Here is a 17,124-nt window from a genome sequence, read left to right on the forward strand (position 1 = left end):
ACCCTTTCAGAGTGGGACGTCAAGCCAGCCACCCTATATACCCTATTTAGCCTACTTAGGTCACACCAGGTGGCCCAATCATATAGCATCTTATGTATATTACTAACACAACTCTTAACAGTCTGTATGATCCACATCTACTCAAATCTATTTCAGTTGCAAGGGACAGAAATCCTAACCTAACATAAATTAATCAAAAAGGAAATGCTTTGGCTAAGGAAGTCCAGGGATAGATCTAACTTCAATTAGTGCTGGCTCAGGGGCTCAAGTGACATCATGGTCTTTCCTATCTCCTAGGACCCACCTAAGACACAATGAGTTGGAATCCCTAGGAGTTAGACTCCGACTCTCAACAACAACAAATCCTTCCCAGATGAGTGCCATATAGCGCTTATTGGGTAATTGCTTTACGTGTGTACAGCTTGTCTTTGCAAGCTGATTACAAGCTTCTTACAGACCAAGGGCGACTTCTTTTGCACACTAATCATATCTAAGATGGTACTAGATGGATAGTAAACACGTATTCTGTAAAGCCTGGTAGATCTGGGGATATTGTAAGCTTCATTCGTGTTGGCATCAAAAGGCTTTTGAAAAAATTTTTTTATATCCTTTTGGAAAATCTGGGCTAGTGAAAGTACAGTTGTATTCAAAGTTTTTGAATAACTACACCCAAATAGCATTAGTGAATAGATTTGAGTTGGTGAAGAGAAAAAGCCTCACACAGTATTCCAAAGAGTTGTGTTCTTGTCCCTACATGGTTCAAAATTACTTTGAACTGGGATAAAGATATAGATGATAAATATCATATCTACATCTGACAAAATTAAGATATGACAAATGATAAAAATATATTTCACAATGTTCTTGAATACCTTGGCCATCCAAACAGTACCACTAGTTCAATTTCAGTATTCTTCCAGTCTTCGCATTATGTGTATATGTTGTATATGTATTGTTGGATCCATTTTTCCTGAGCATCAATGTTTTGGCTGCCAGCTTGTCTAGACTTACATCCTTACAACTCCAAATCTAGTGAGAAGAAATCTTTTCTTTTCCAACAACTCAGGGAAAAAGTTCTGTCCTGATTTCCATTGAACAAAATTGGATTCCATGTCTGTTCTTAAATACCATTCACTGGGGGCAACTGGACATAATGCCCTGGTTTGCCAACCCTGAGTTCCACGCTCAGCCACATGAGGCACACATGGACTCAGAATGGGGGACAGTAATACCCCCAAGAACATGGATTAGAAAGGGGAATGGCTATTGAGCTGCTAAACAACAAACCAAATAAGCCAGGGTCTCTGCTCTCTAGGAGCTTACATTCTACTCAGGAAGACAACTATGTTAACAGACATTTTCAACATGAGCTGGTAGATGTTTGTGATAAAAGTTTACAAATTAGAGGGACAAGTAAATTTAAGCGGGGGCGAGGATCATGACTAAGGAAGTCCCGGAAGAAGACAATGCCTCAGTCTAGAAAGATTCATAAGTCTTTATGATGTATAGAAGAGGACTTGGGAGTGAGGTAAGGATGTTTCCAAGCATCCTTGACTTATAGGACTTGATCCCCTTGAAGGTAGGAATCATGTCTTATACTTGCCTTCCCAGAATCCAACCTAGCGTCTGGCATCAAGAGGACACTCTAAAAATGTTTGAAGAATTTAGTAATATTCCCTAGTTATGTCTTCAACAAAAAATTCTGTGGGAATTTTTAAGGTCAATATTTAACCTCATTGTTCAGAGAAGGAAACTGAGATAGAGAGGTTAGGTCATCCAAATCACGGTGCCAGCCAACAATGGTGCCTCATAGAGGCAGGGACATATCCAAACCAACGCCAGACATGAAGAAAAATATCACAAATCCTGGCCTTGCATTATTAGAGCAGTAGAGTGAGAAATAAAGTAAAAGTTTTAGTATGGTTAGCAGTTCTTATAAAGCCCCAAACACCAAATTTTCTTCTAATGATTTCAGATGTCAAGTGGTAATAATTTATTTTACAATGTCCTTGAATAAATAAGGACTGGGGGAAAAATTGAGAGGGAAACATGTTTGTTTGGGTGGGTTACTAAGCAACCCCACACATGCCAGAGACTTCTTTTGAAGGTGGAATCTGCAGAACTAGCAGGTTCTTCAGTTTGTGTCTACTTCATTGGTTTACCCTGGACAATAAAAGCAAAACAGGAAACAAACAGGCAGTGCTAATAATACAGAAGAGAGATGTGTGGAGAATGCTGTCTTAAATTAGACTGGATTGTTTTTAAAGTTGCCTTTTAAAATGGCTTTTCTGAGTGTCTACCATGGCACTGAGACTAAGAGGTGAGGTTTATAGGGCATATCCCCAGAAGAACCGACCATACAGACGAAATAAAACCAAATAGCATCCAGGCTTTGTTATCTACCCGACGGTATTTCAAGCCCTATAGATCACTGAAATCTGTAATATGGCAATAGGACTGCAGCAACCAAAGGAAGAAAAATATGAGTCTGTACATCTCACTTATGTAATAAGGGAAAGCTTCACATGAGAAAGAGGGTTTTAAGATGGGCATTAAAGGAAGGAGGGGGTACAGAGAGAAATTTATGGCCTCAAGGCCTGTTTGACGAAAAGCGAAGAGCTCTGAATGGGGAAAATAGGTCAAGGTAAAAGCACGAAAGAGAACATGAGTAAGCCAGAAAGAATGAATAGGTGGAGGGTTTATGAAGACTAAGATTGAAATTAGTAGTGAAACTTTGAACATAAGATTTAGAACAAAATAGACCAAATACTATCCAAGTCATATTACACAAATCGCTGTGGATTTTTTAAATCGCATTTCTTGCAATGGTTTGTGATTAAAATTTTGGGTCGGCACACATCTAATTCTGAATTATGTATGTGTGGACACATTTTCAATCAATCTGAATTCTTTTCAGAATTCTTTTCACATGCCTGTGCTCCAGACCCACCAGCCCTGCCTTTGAGAAACTCACAATTAAATGAAAGATGGACATTTAAAATAGATAAACTGCAGGATCGGTGATAGGTGGCCATGGTTACCTACATACAAGCTACATGTTATGAGCACACAGGGAACCAACAAAGGATGCTGCACTCGGATGTACAGGAAGGGAAATTGTGTTAGAAAAGTAGATGGGAAGTTGTCATGGGCTAAATTGTATCTCCATCAAGAATTCGTATGTTGAAGTCCTAACCCCCAGTATCTCAGAATAAGACTACATTTGGAGATACGGTTTTTAAAAAGAAATTAAGTTAAAATGAAGTCATTAGGATAGGCCCTAAATCAATCTGACTGGTATCTTTATATGAAGAGGAGATTACAACACTGACACACAAAGGAAAGATCACGTGAAGACAATGGAGGATAATCACCATGTACAAGCCAAAGAGAGAGGCCGCAGAGGAAACCAACCCTGCCAACACCTTGCTCTCAGACTTCCCGCTTCGAGAATTGTGAGAAAATAAGTTTCTGTTGTGTAAGCCACCCAGTATGTGCTTTTGTTATGGTAACCCTAGCAAACAAATACGGGAGCTGATTACGAAAATTTACTAAGCCAAATTATGGAAATTACATTTTATCCTTTAAGGTGTCAGAAGCCCCCAGAGGTGTCTAAGTCTCAAGGTGCCATGAGCAGCTTTGGTCCTAGAATATAGTTTAGAAACAATGGAGCCCCTGAAGTCGTGAATGGAGGTGGATTTGACAGATGCATTGTTTCAATGTGGAAGAAAACAAGACATAAGGTAAGGGCTCTATACTAAACCGTTGACAACGAGAACAAGAAAACAAAGGTCATATCAGAGATACATTTGTAGGGCAGAAGAGGAGGATGAGAAGAGATGAGGATATCATGAAGTGTAGCTGGGAAGTGAGGACAGCGATGCCTCAAATCTCAGCTGGGGATACAGGAGGTGAAGCAGGTTTAACAGAGGAGGGGAAAAGGAACTTTAGTTGCTGATCGGTTAAGTTTGAGACAATTGCAGAGCATGGAGCTGGATGAGCTTGGTGGAGTAAGAACAAAGTTCTGGACCAGGGGGCTGATGTAAGATTCTGTTTCTCAAACGCCAGTGCTGGTCCCTGCAGAAGGGTAGTGGTGGTGGTGGTGGGGGGGGGGGGGGCTTGGGGATGAGCTCACGCTGAGAGCATCCGCGATCTGAGACCTTGGGGTCTCACAGTGTGTGGAGTGAGGAGTCAACCAAAGATTGAAGAAACCATCCAAAACGCAGAATCAGGGAGAGGAGAGCCACCAAAAGCCAAGGAAGTCAGCATTAGTAGTTTGTTGGCAGTTTTCAAAACAGGGAAGATAGATTTCTTTGCCCCTGCTGCAGACCAACTCAGGCTACATTTCTCTCTCTCTCTCTCTCTCTCTCTCTCTCTCTCTCTCTCTCTCTCTCTCTCTCTCTCTCTCTCTCTCTCTCTCTCTCTCTCTCTCTCTCGGCATATCGGTACATCGAGGCAGAAGTGGCTGGCGGTTAACGTGCACCCAGCAATACCTCAGGGTCGCGCAGGCAATGACAGCTGCAATAGCCCTTTCCCGCAGGCGGGCTGGCGGGCGAGCCGGCGGGTCAGCGACTGTGTCCCCGCCCGAGCCCTTTCACCCGAATGGAATGTGGGCGCGCGCCCTGGACTCCGGCTCCACTTGGAACGCGGGCCCGGACGCCGCTAGCCCAACGCGCGGGCCGCGGGGGCGGCTTCCTCTCGCCTCCCCCAGAAGCGCGCCGCGGCCGCTGGGCGAGGCGAGGCGAGGCGAGGCGAGGGGGAGGCGGGCCGAGGGGGCGGGCGAGGGACGCGGGGCTGCGGGGAGATCGGGGGCGGGGAGCAGCAGGCGGCGGGCTGGGAAGAAAAGAACATGGCTCCTGCGGCAGGCGGCGCCGAGCGCGGCGCGGGGCGAAGGCACACCGGCCGCCAGTGACCGCGATGGTCCACTCGAGCCGCGTGCAGCCGCAGCAGCTCGGGGACGCGAAGCAGCCGCCCGCGCCCCGAGCGGCGGGCCCGAGCCGGCTGATGGCGGGCGGCCTCCGCGAGCAGACGGGCCTGGAGATCGAGATGGAGCGCATCAGGCAGGCGGCCGCTCGGGACCCCCCGGCCGGAGCCTCGGCCTCCCCGTCTCCTCCGCACTCGTCGTGCTCGCGGCAGGCCTGGAGCCGCGACAACCCAGGCTTCGAGGCCGAGGAGGAAGAGGAGGACGAGGAGGTGGAAGGGGAAGAAGGGGGAATGGTGGTGGAGATGGACGTGGAGTGGCGCCCGGGCAGCCGGAGATCGGCCGCCTCCTCAGCAGTGAGCTCCGCGGGCGCGCGGGGCCGGGGGCTGGGGGGCTACCACGGCGCCGGTCATCCAAGCGGGAGGCGGCGCCGGCGAGAGGACCAGGGCCCGCCGAGCCCCAGCCCTGCGGGCGGCGGGGACCCGCTGCATCGCCACCTCCCTCTGGACGGGCAGCCGCCGCGAGTGGCCTGGGCCGAGAGGCTGGTTCGCGGGCTGCGAGGTAAGCGCGAGACCGGCACCGGCTGATGCTCAAACCAGAACTGCGGGCACCGGCCAGAGCCATCGCTCGCTGCGGGCGGCTTTCCGGGGCTCCACCTTGCATCCCCCTTGCGTCCCCGCCTCCCTTGGAAGCGCATTCCCCACCTCTGCTCATTCTGCTCTATTTCCGGTACCCAGCGCCCAATTTCACTGCGCCCTTGTTGGTGCAAATTTATTGGATACCTCCTTCTTCTAGAAGAAGAAAAGTCAGCATATTTTTACTTCTGGAAATAAGTGAAAGCCGTATTAAAGTGATAGGGTATATCTGGGGATTTTTTTTTATTGTAGGAGAAAAAAATAAATATTATGGTACAACTAATAGTGGTTACACTGTATATTTGCTAGTTTTACTAAACCAAAATGAAAATTCTGTATTAGGACCCGTGGTCTTCCACAGGTCTCGATCCCTCATTGCCCCTCATCCCGTTCTCTAAAGGGTAACAGTACCCTTTATCCAAGTTGTGGGAAGACTTGGGTTGTGGGTTGTCATTGATGTTGTTTTGGTGATGTGTGTGGTTGTTTCTGGGATGAGGTGCTGTTGAGAACCTCGAATAGAATAAAATCTTTGAAAACAGTTATTTGGCCATTTCTAATTCTAGGCATTTTCCTAAAACAGTTGCAAAGAAAGGTTACATTGTTTTAAAAACTTGAAAGTATGTTTTTAAATAACAAAATTAATGTTCTTTGAAATTCCAACAAAACAGTGAAGTCACCAGATACCAGCTGTGTGTAAATGTGTCAGAGTTCAGTGTACCCGACTCTCCAAAGGCAAGAAAGGAATTTTCAAATTTGCCAGTGTCTATGAAAAGGACACAAATTTTCCAAGAGCAGATGGGGATCCTGTTTCTGCAAAATTTTGTCAGAGGCATACTTGGAAAAGAGTTGCATTTGCCCTTACCATCCATATTATTTTAATCTCTACTTTTAAGTGTTTCCATTCTCAGTTCTTTTGAAAACTTCCCTTCCCTTCTCTTCCTGTCAGTTTTGAAAATCTTGCACAAAAAACGACCCAGGTGTTTTTATAATAACCACGTGATTAAGATCAAGTAAGGCCTACACCCAAGTCCCAGTTCTATCACATTGGCTCTGTGACCTTGAGCAAATTGCTTAACCTCCCTGATTCCCAATTTTTACATTTTTTTTAAGGGTTAATCATAATACTGAACTCTTGACTTTGGAGAATTAAATGAGATGAGATGTGTAAAATGTATATAACAACTCTCTCCTATGTTGTTGGTACTTCATAAATATAAATTAAATCATAAAGTCTAAAAGTATACATTTTGGTACTTCTTTTACATAAGTGCTTATGCTAGTTAATTTGATTCAGAGCATGGTGGGGAAACAAAAGATCCTTTTTGAATAACCTGTGTGAGTAGATTAGATATATACTTTTTAAGGTTCAAAACTGTATTCAAACAAATTATATACAGTTGACTCTTGAATAACCTGGAGTTTAGGGGCACTGACTTTGCCATATAATTCCAGTTGGCCATCCACATATGCAGGTTCCCAACTGCAGAGTTGACCCTTGAACAACGGCTTTGAACTGCCACAGGTCAGTTGAAAAAATTAACCATATAAATGCACCTGTGCAGTTCAAACCCATATTGTTCAATGGTCGACTGTATTATTTTACATTGTTTTAAATGTGCTTTATGAAATGTTCTCTAAAGTAAGAGAAGTTTCTAAATTAATAAGTCATAGTAAGTCATGATCCTTTTAACTTAATTTAACTATTTGATAACACATTTAACCTTTGAATAAACTCAATAATGGAATATATGAAACAAAATAACATTTTTAAAAGAGTATATATACCAGTTTATTTCTTTTAAATAAAGATTTCAGGAAATTTACAATGAATATTAAAACTTAAAGTCATACTTTATCAATGGTCTGATTAGGAGAGCAGACTCAGGAAAATATTAATTATAGAAAATTTTGCAATAACTTCCATTGTATTACTTTCTTTTATGAAGAAATATAATTGACATCATTGTCACTTGTTAAATAAGTGACAGTTGTTAAACACTTAGCACCTACTGTGAAAATAGCACTGTGCTAGGTGCTACAAAAAGAAATAAACTGAAATAGCACAACACCATTTTCCTATAGACAGACTCCCAGAAAAGTGAAATAAACAACCATGAATGAGTTGTGATTTTTTTTTTCCCTCTTGGGATACCAATGACAGAAATCTTACATGCATTGTATACCGTGTTTCCCCGAAAATAAGACCGGGTCTTACATTAATTTTTCCTCCAAAAGATGCATTAGGGCTTATGTTCAGGGGATGTCATCCTGAAAAATCATGCTAGGGCTTATTTTCAGGTTAGGTCTTATTTTCGGGGAAATATGGTAAGTAGTGCCCTTGGATCAGATCAGAAATTAGCTTGCAATTTCTAAAGTTAGGGGAGATTACTCAAATTTGGAGTGGTCAGGAGCTTCCCTGGAGGTCTCCTGCCTTTGTGACTTTATACAACTCACTCAAACTTCCTGGACCTCAGATTCTCATTTATAAAATGGAAGAGTTGAACCACCCAGGTCCCTTCTAGCTTCAACATACTCTTGTGTTACTGTTACATGAACCCAAGATGAATAGCAAATGGTCATTTTTGCTCCTTGAAGAGTAGATCTATCTTCTTAGCAGAAGTAAGGTAGTAAAGAAGAAATGTTTTGAGGCCTAGTTGTGGGAAGCATTGGGTCTAACCAACGAGTTAAGAATTTATTCCTCACTATTAGGAAGCGGTTGAAAGTTTTTGAGCAGGAGCAGAACATGCTGAGAGGCGATATGATGAGTCAGGCAGTGTGCTGTGCCGGAGAACTTGCAGAGGGAGACAGGGAGGTAGGAGGCATCCAGGGAAGAGGTAATGAAGGCCTGGACCAAAGGAAATGAAGAAGCGCTGAAAGGCTTTCCCAAACTTAAAGATATCCCCAATAATCTTGTTTAATTTTTTTTCTTACCAAACTCTTTTTAGAGCAAAGAGAAAATCTGATACTCTACATGAGTTATCAAATTTTCGGAATTTCCATAGTTGAGTGTGTCTTGTGGATCTAGCAACTTGTTAAAGTCATTTCCTGTTATTTTAGACATATATGCTTGTTTTGTTTTCGTGGGTTTTTTCCCTGTAGAAATCATAAAGTACTAGCTGTACTGGTCTGGGTGGGCGAAGCTGCTATAACAAATAGATACTTCATCACGGTCCATTTCCAGAACTTTTTCATCATCCCAAACAGAAACTCTACCCATTAAATAATAACTCCCTATTCCTGCTCCTCCCAACCCCTGATTCCCTCTATTCTGTTATCTGTCTCTATGAATTTCCCTATTCTAGGTACCTCGCTGTTAGTAAAATCATAACAGTATTTGTCCTTCTGTGTCTGGCTTATTTCACTTAGCATAATGCTTTCAAGGTTTATCCATGTTGTAACATGTATCCAAACTTCATTCCTTTTGATAACTGAATGATATTCTATTATATGTATATACCACATTTTGTTTATCCATTCATCAGTTGATGAATACTTCAGTTGTTTTTACCTTTTGGCTATTGCAACATTCCTTTTATTTTAACCCAAACCTTGCTCCATCACTTCGTTCTTTTCCCTTTTTGTTTAAACTGTAATTTTGGACAAATGACATTTTGTATTTTCATTGCTATGGGGATTTTTTTTTGAGGGAGAGTTGCTACTCTGGGGTTTGTGATAAGGTTATACAAGTAACAGAATTTGTGCAGTCAACAAACATTTATGGAGAGTCTCCTTTGTGGTAGGTAGTAGGTATAAAGAGATAAATAATGCAAGTTCCCAACTCTCAAGGAGCTCAGTTTAGTAGGGGAAACAGGTGTTAGTAAAAAAATTGCAAAGCCTGGTCCCAGGTATGGGAGAAACCCAAAGAGGAGAGGACCATTTCTTCCTGGGGGAGGCCAGACGTAGTGAAACTTGAGTTATGTTTCAAGAAGAAGGGTGAGGATTGGAGGAGGGAAAAGGAGCAGAAGTTAAGACCAAGTCTGTAGCTCATTGATACTTTTTCCTATAGACAGAGCCAGTGGAGGCTTCACGCAAGGGGCTGATAGGATCACATGTCAATCTGAAGATAATCCTGGCAAGAATGTAGAGAATGGGGTGAGGTGGGTATCACTGGCTGCTGAGAGAGAGGTCAGGAGAGATCTGCCCGAGAAAGAGGGGTGATAAAGGGTGCCACAAGGGCACATGACGTGGGATGGAGGGAAACTAGGTTAAAAATACAGAAACTATCACAATTGTGGACCAACTCCCTGTGAGGGTTAAGAAAAGTGCTTATTCTAGGATGAAACCAATGTTTCTGGCTTGATATCAGTAACTCAATCAGGGCAAATAGGTTTCTAGAGAAAGAAAATGAAAAATCCGTTTCAGGTATGTGAGTGTGAGCTGTCTGTGGAATATGCAGGTGGAACTGGCAGTTAGCTGTGGCATATACTGATCTGCACCTCAGGAGAGGGCTGAGAACTTGAGATTCGGGAGTCAAATCATATAAGGTAGCAAATGTCTACGCTTTAGAAAATGGACCAACAGTCGTAAAAAGTCACTTGCCTTTCTAAAGGTGTCCTTGCAATTCAAATGGATGTCAGGAAGAATTGTTACTTGTCTTTCTAAACAAGCCCCACACGTGTCTGAGCACAAAAACAGGATTCTTTTATGTATGCAATGAGCATTTGGTCAGGTTATTCACAGCAAACTCAAAGTCCATATGGATTTGGGTCTCTATGCCCTTCTGACATCTACGCTTTAGATTTGGACCTGTTTCTGAAGCTACAGACTGGCCTTTTCCAACCCCTTTATGTGCTTTATACATAATATTTCTAATTCCCAGAGCAACCCCACAAAGAGGTACTCTTCTCCCATTTTCAGATGAGGAAATGTAGGCTCATGATGGTGGGGAAGGTCTCATCCCATAAGGGGCTGAGCTCTCACTTGAACACAACTCTGACGCCAAGTCCCTGCATTATACTTTGTCACAATCGGTAAGTCACGGGGGTTTAGTGTATTTTAGATGGGGCAGGGTACATATGAGGCAAAAGATCCACACTGAATCTTTTTACCATGGAACTGAAATATTTACAGATGAAATGATACGATAGCTGGGATCCATTTCAAAATGATTGGGAGGGATGGGTGAGGATTTAGATGAATCAGGGTTGGTGTTGAGTTGATAATTGTTGAAGATGAGCGAGAGATAAATAGGAATTCATTATATCATTCTCTTTCTGTGATTTTTTAAAAATATATATTGCACAATAAAAAGGTTTTAGAAGCATTTGGATAAAATAGTTACAAAGATGGCATTTTTTTCAAAGTCAGTTATTTATATTTGGGACATCTTTTGTGTTTGGGATTATTCATCTCCGAGATCCCCTATGTTCATATTAATAAGTAACACCGCACGGGGGAATAGACACTGTTTAGATGATATGCTCCAACTTTGGGTGCTGGCATTTACTAAGCTTTCTTAAACGCGAAGGAAGCTGGATATTGTCCAGTATCCCCCTCATATCATGTTCTCCCTAACAGCTGGAGACACCTTATATACTGAACGTCCGTGCCTGGAATGTTGGGAAGGTACTCCCTCCACATGTGGGACAACTGTGGGAAAAGACAACAGTTGATCTTGAAGAAGGCTGCCATTTTGGACGTGAACTCTATCCGTAACCATTCTTGTTCTATCAGTTCTGCTAAACATGGAAAGTAGGTAGCTACAGGACATCTGTTTTTTCCATTTGTGGATGCAGCCATTTCTCACCCATCAGAATGTAAAGAGGTCCCTGTACCCTGAGACAGACCCAACATACAGACCCAGTTGGGAAATCGGATGAAATTTTTAAAGCACTAAATGTTTGAGGAGGTAGATAAAGTAATTTATAGCAAGTAAAATAAGGGGACTTGTTTCTTTTCATTTGAAATGTCTTATTCAAAAGCTAGAATTAAATTGCCATAGACCATTGCAAGTTTAGCTTGAATAAAATTTTGAAAAGAACTTGGTTTTTCTATTTATAGGTCAAGTGGTACCATTTGTAAATATTAAGAACCATGACTGTTCCTTAGTGCATAATTGTTTATAAACCACGGGAAAGAGTGAAGTCACTGACTGAGGCAAGGCAACAATCTTTCCTGATGGGAAAGAGACTAGCAATCTCTACTGATGTGTATATTTTAGGCCTGGCCTCTGAAAGAAATATATTCAAAGAAATGGTGTGTTTGTGTGCAGAGCTACTGAGCCTAATATTTGGCTGCCGCTGTGTTATTCTGAGTTGTAATTTTCCATGTCATCTAAATTTGTAATAATTCTTTAATATGATGGAGTTTCAGTGAACAAACATTCTGCTTGCTGCATTTCTTCGGAGTGAGTAATTCCCTGACAACTACCAGATCTTGGCAGAAGCAAACCTGGTCATAAGTTATGCTCCACTTTCAGTGTGGTGAAACCTATGATGCGTAACACAGTCTCTTTGAACTCAGATACTGATTTTCCTAAAGGAAATTTGGGAGAAAAAAGAAAAGGAAATGAAATAGCCAAACTTAGGAGTCGAACTAATGTATTATTATAAGACTTAAGAATACATAAACACTAGTGATGAAGTCATTTCTTCATCGTGAAAAGCCATATACCATTTTTCCCTGGTCTCTGTGTGGCTTACGTGGTTCTGTGAGTTTCACTGATTGAAGGGGTTAAAGTCTGTGGAGTAAGTGAGGCAACATGCAGGGACCAGGTTGACTGCCATTAATAGCAGACCTAATCTAACTAAAAGGGTTGAGAAGTTTGTCTTTTTTGGAACACATTAAGGCTCTTCTTCCAAGTAACCAGCAATGTAACTTGACCACACTGTTCATTAATGGGGGTTTGGACGGCCACCACGTCTGTCTACGAGTCCAAAACTGTGGTAACTCTCTCCAGCAAGCTCGTGGAGGGTTATGTCATCTTTGCTCAACTGGACCAACACTTTTTCCATCTGCGAAAATATAGAACATGATTGCTGATTTTACCCTTTCTCCAAAGAGAGCAGTCGGATGAGTTGTTGCATTTAATTTAAAGATGAGATGTTAACTGGCACTGTAAAAATCTGCTAAGCTGTGTGTGTTTAGTGTAGTCAGTCAGCACTGAGTGTCGTAAAGGACAAAGATGGGCACAGAGCAGAGCTTTTACACCACTGTGTGAGAAGCTTGATAGATGTTCCCACAGGGAAATGATGTTCCCACCGGGACTTCTTTTCATCAGGGGCGCCCTAAAAGGTATTTGCAATGTATTTTCAGCATGTACTAAGTTTAGTTAATAGGATAATTACCAGGTTGCATCCTCCCCCATATAGGAAGAGCTGTTGTGTATACACAGTTATTTAATTTTCTCTTTCAGACTGCCGTCATTTCCTGTTCTCTTTCTAAGTGTTTACTAAGGTACTCCTTCTAAAACAATTTCCCGATTACATTCAGAGCATGCTAGAAAAAATATAGGAATCTCCCTTAAGGGCTATACTATTTATTTTATATGTTTTCCCTTTGCCATTCACAAGATTTTTAAAAATAAAATGACGTCTTTTTTATTATTATTTTAAAGGTCTCTGGGGAACAAGACTCATGGAGGAAAGCAACACTAACCGAGAGAAATACCTTAAAAGTGTCTTACGGGAACTGGCCACATACCTCCTTTTTCTCATAGTCTTGTGCATCTGTAAGTAAAACATTTCCTTCTATTAAAGGAAAAGTTTTGAAATTATTTGACTTGTCAAAATCATAACTAAAAGGAATTGTTTATGCACCAGAAGGGTTAATTCAGAAGTTCTCTTCTCTGTTTTCAGTTCCAATTTAGAATTTGGCAAAGCTCTCTTCTCTTGTACACATTAATTAAAATTCACCATTATCTGATTAGCCAGTTCATTGTCATTTGTGATCATGTTCATTCTGAGATGCATGTGGCAACCTGCCATATACCAAGAAACTAAGTAAAAGAATATATGTATTAGATTTCTTAACAATAATTACTCCTACTGTGCCACTATTGTTACATCATGTAATGTAAAGTCCATATAAGAATTATTTTCAGCAGAATGACTTTCCAAGTTTAACTTTCAGGAAATACAAATAATGTCAGCTAATATTGCACGCACGCGCGCGCACGCACACACACACACACACACACACAAAGTGTGCTAAAAAATGTATATATATTTTAAGAAAGGAAAAAACTGTATTAAAATTACGCTGATGGTAACCACTTTGAGCACTCTTATAATTGCAAAAATCAAATATGACTTGTATTCATTTTTGGTTATCAGTATATATTGAGTATTACAATTTTAATACAGTTTTTTCCTTTCTTAAAATGTGTATATATGTATTTTGGGCACCCTCTCTGTATGTGTGTGTATATATATATATATATTATATGTACTTAAAAGTTTCCTTCTTTTGGATTTGGATGTGTTATGTGGATGCCTTCGTTCTTCAATAATCACCAGATTTTTGCTCTCTAGGAAACTTATTGTAGACTCATCTCTTTCTTTTTCTTCCTTTCTTTCAATAAGGCCGTGCATCCTTTGGACAGGGAAGCCTTAGCTAGAAACAAGTCTTAGAAGCCATTTGCCTCAAAGTCCAGAAAACCCCAGGCAATGGATTTAACCTCTGAATCAAAGGGTGTTGGATGATGCCATTCTGTCGTGTCCCCTCTAAAGCCCTTTATAAGAATATACAAGGAAGCAGGTTTGAGACCACCAGGACCTCTTACCACACTGCTTTGGGAAAGGAATTCATTCTTATGTTGTACACGTAGACATGCTTAAAGATTCACACCAACCTTGGAAAGCATCCCCTTCTTTGTATATGAAGAGAAACAAAATTTAACCAATACTTTAATAATGCCATTTTTATTACATTAAAATTGACCACCTTGAATTTAATTGACTAAGTGCTAACAGCTTCCTAAAAAACAATTTTTATTTACTAGATTTATTTTTTAAAAAATTAAGAGATTTGAACATAAGAGTGTAAAGAAACATTTAAGTGTCAATATTTGTAATATTAAGAAATTGGCTCTTGATTTATTTAATATCCCTGCACTGGTTTTTACTAATACTAGTAAGCTCTTAGCGAGCTTTAGCAGGGCATGACTTCTTTTCACATTTTCTGAGAATTTGCCTATCCCATTGAGAACTTAAGGAAAAAAAAGTTATTTAAGCCAGAAAGTATATCTGTATGAATAACATCCACATTCCTGGTTTTTTTCACTAATTTTCTGAAATTCTTTATCTGTTTAGAAAGGAATGTCTCATTACATTTTAAAACATCTAAGACAGAAATGCTGAGAAGCTAGAAGTGATCTGTTCGTTACATTCAAAGTTATTAAGCAAGAGATACGATATTTTTAACTTTTATATTCTAAGCTGTTAGACCTTAGAATACTGAAGTTGAGTTTGCTTCCTGCATAGAAATGGTACTTAAATATTTAACTACAGTGGCCTTGAATTAACAAGTTGATTAGAAGTATTATTAAATTTTTTCGAGCATGACACATACATACATACATGTTTCTTATGCAAATATAAGTCCTCCTATAAGTAAGTCTAGAATTTTAGTCCCCAAAACTGCCTGAGCATGAGAATCACCAAGAGAACTTTTTAAAAAAATTACAGTTTGCCCAGATATACTAAATCAGAGCCTTCCATATGTGACCCAGGGAAGTAGGTTTTCAGACACACTGACGAGTTTTGGAACCAGGCCAGATCAATAAACTGAAAAGCTAGAGTTTTGGGGAAACATACCTTAAGTCATATAACTAATTGGTATTTTCTTGTTTATTTTAGAATTTTTATGCTTTTTGTTCTTTTTCACACTAATCACATTTTTTTCTTATATCAGTAGCTACATATTTCACATAGCAAAGTTTTGTTTTATAGAATATTGTAGAATCTCTGGTTAAGAAGGGATCGTAGTAGTCGTGATCAAACCTCCACTGAATGCTACAATTCCCCCTACAACGTCCTTGTCAAATGGTCAGTCATCCTGCCTCCGATTGAGCAAGAGTTCCAGGGTAAGGGACTTACTTTTTTGAAATAGTTCATTACCTTTTTCCATGGCTATGTTGGACAGTTCTTCCTTATATGAAGCCAAAGTCTATTCCCATTTAACTTCCTCTCTTAGTACCACTCTCCAAGTCTACTTATACCAAGTATCTTTTTCACATCTCTTCAATTTAACCCATCAGAAGTTTGGAGATAGACATCAAATCTCCCCTAAGTCTCTTCTAGGTTAAACCTTTCCAGTTCCTTTAACTGCTGGTCATGTGATTGGAGACAGACTTTTGAGTAACCCACATTATAGAAACTCCCTCCGGCACATGTTCTGTTGATCAGAGTCCCTTTGAAAGCACTACAGGAGCCTCACCATGAAAGAGTGGGGCTATGAGTATCTTCATCCTGATACTCTACTGTGGTTCATACATCCTGCCATCACTTGATTCTTTGTATAATTCATATGATTCCTTAGTCTCTTGACCGAAAACAATAAAGCACTGTGTCCTGCAGCTTGAGCACCTTCTCCTGCAACAAAGTGGAAGGCTTCTCTGTCAGCTGTGTTAAATTTTATCACGTTAGGATCTGCTCATCACTCCAATCTGCTGAAATTGTCTTAAATCTAGATTCATTCATCTCATGTATCAGCTTCACAGGATGAGCAGTGTTGATATCTCCCTGTTTTTATCCTGGTAAATTAACAAATCAGAGGAGATTGGTCCGAGAACATCAGTCCATTAGTCAAAGCTCTGTGGGTAGAGTTCACGAATTATTATCATCTAGCTCAGACTGTTCATGAAGTAGTATAATAAGAAAGACTTTTTCAAATGCCTGTCTGAATAAATGCACCATGTCTGTCAGCTATTGACCAAGTTAAAAAGGAAGTGAGGATAAGCAGGCCTGATTTACTCCTAGCAAAGCCTTACTGGCTCCTAGTGCTTGAATCCTTTCCCTATTGCTCAAAAATCATCTTTTTAATTACTAGCTTTAAAATCTTGCCAGCAATATCAATATCAAATGACCAGTAATATCATACCCATTACTCTGTGAGTAAATGAGGTTCTTGATATGGTTCTGGAAAGCAGCTTGACATGGTAAGAAAAATACAGATTTTTTTTTTTTTTTTATCACAGAGATCTGGGTTCAAATCCCAACTCTACTACTTACACACTAGGTGAGCTTGAACAAGTTATTTAACCTTTTTAAGCCTTTGTTTTTTGGTCTGTAGAATACTTATTTTGTGAAGATTACGAATAATACATGAAAAGATCCTAGGATGCTATCTGTCGTACAATAGTAGTAAGAGCAAAAATCTTCCCAAGATTGTTAATAATGGCTGAATTATCTCATCAGGGGGTTCTAAGAACTATAGGTACTAATTAGGCATTCATTTGGAGCAACTAAGTGCCCCTCAAGAGCTTATTTTCTGTCTTACCAGTGTTACTTCTAGCTCCTATGTCTTTAAAATCAGTCTACTTAAGCAAGAAGACAGAAAAACATGGGACCTAAGTAATCCCACTTTCTCTGTAATTTAGGATTTATTTTTACTTGAATTTTAAGGTGG

General features: G+C 40.5%; 1 protein-coding gene across 1 annotated transcript in view; it reads left to right on the forward strand.

Moving 5' to 3' along the window:
* The first annotated feature begins 4,849 nt into the window (after positions 1-4,849).
* The window catches only part of PKD2 (polycystin 2, transient receptor potential cation channel), a 57,721-nt gene continuing 45,446 nt past the window's right edge, over positions 4,850-17,124 (forward strand). Inside the window, exons 1-2 of the mRNA XM_033105513.1 lie at positions 4,850-5,482; positions 13,112-13,225. Coding sequence (XP_032961404.1) covers positions 4,918-5,482; positions 13,112-13,225 — 679 coding nt within the window. The 5' untranslated portion in view covers positions 4,850-4,917. The remainder of the gene's footprint in view (positions 5,483-13,111; positions 13,226-17,124) is intronic.

The sequence above is a fragment of the Rhinolophus ferrumequinum genome, chromosome 5, assembly GCF_004115265.2.
Source record: "Rhinolophus ferrumequinum isolate MPI-CBG mRhiFer1 chromosome 5, mRhiFer1_v1.p, whole genome shotgun sequence".
In the NCBI taxonomy this organism is placed as follows: domain Eukaryota; kingdom Metazoa; phylum Chordata; class Mammalia; order Chiroptera; family Rhinolophidae; genus Rhinolophus; species Rhinolophus ferrumequinum.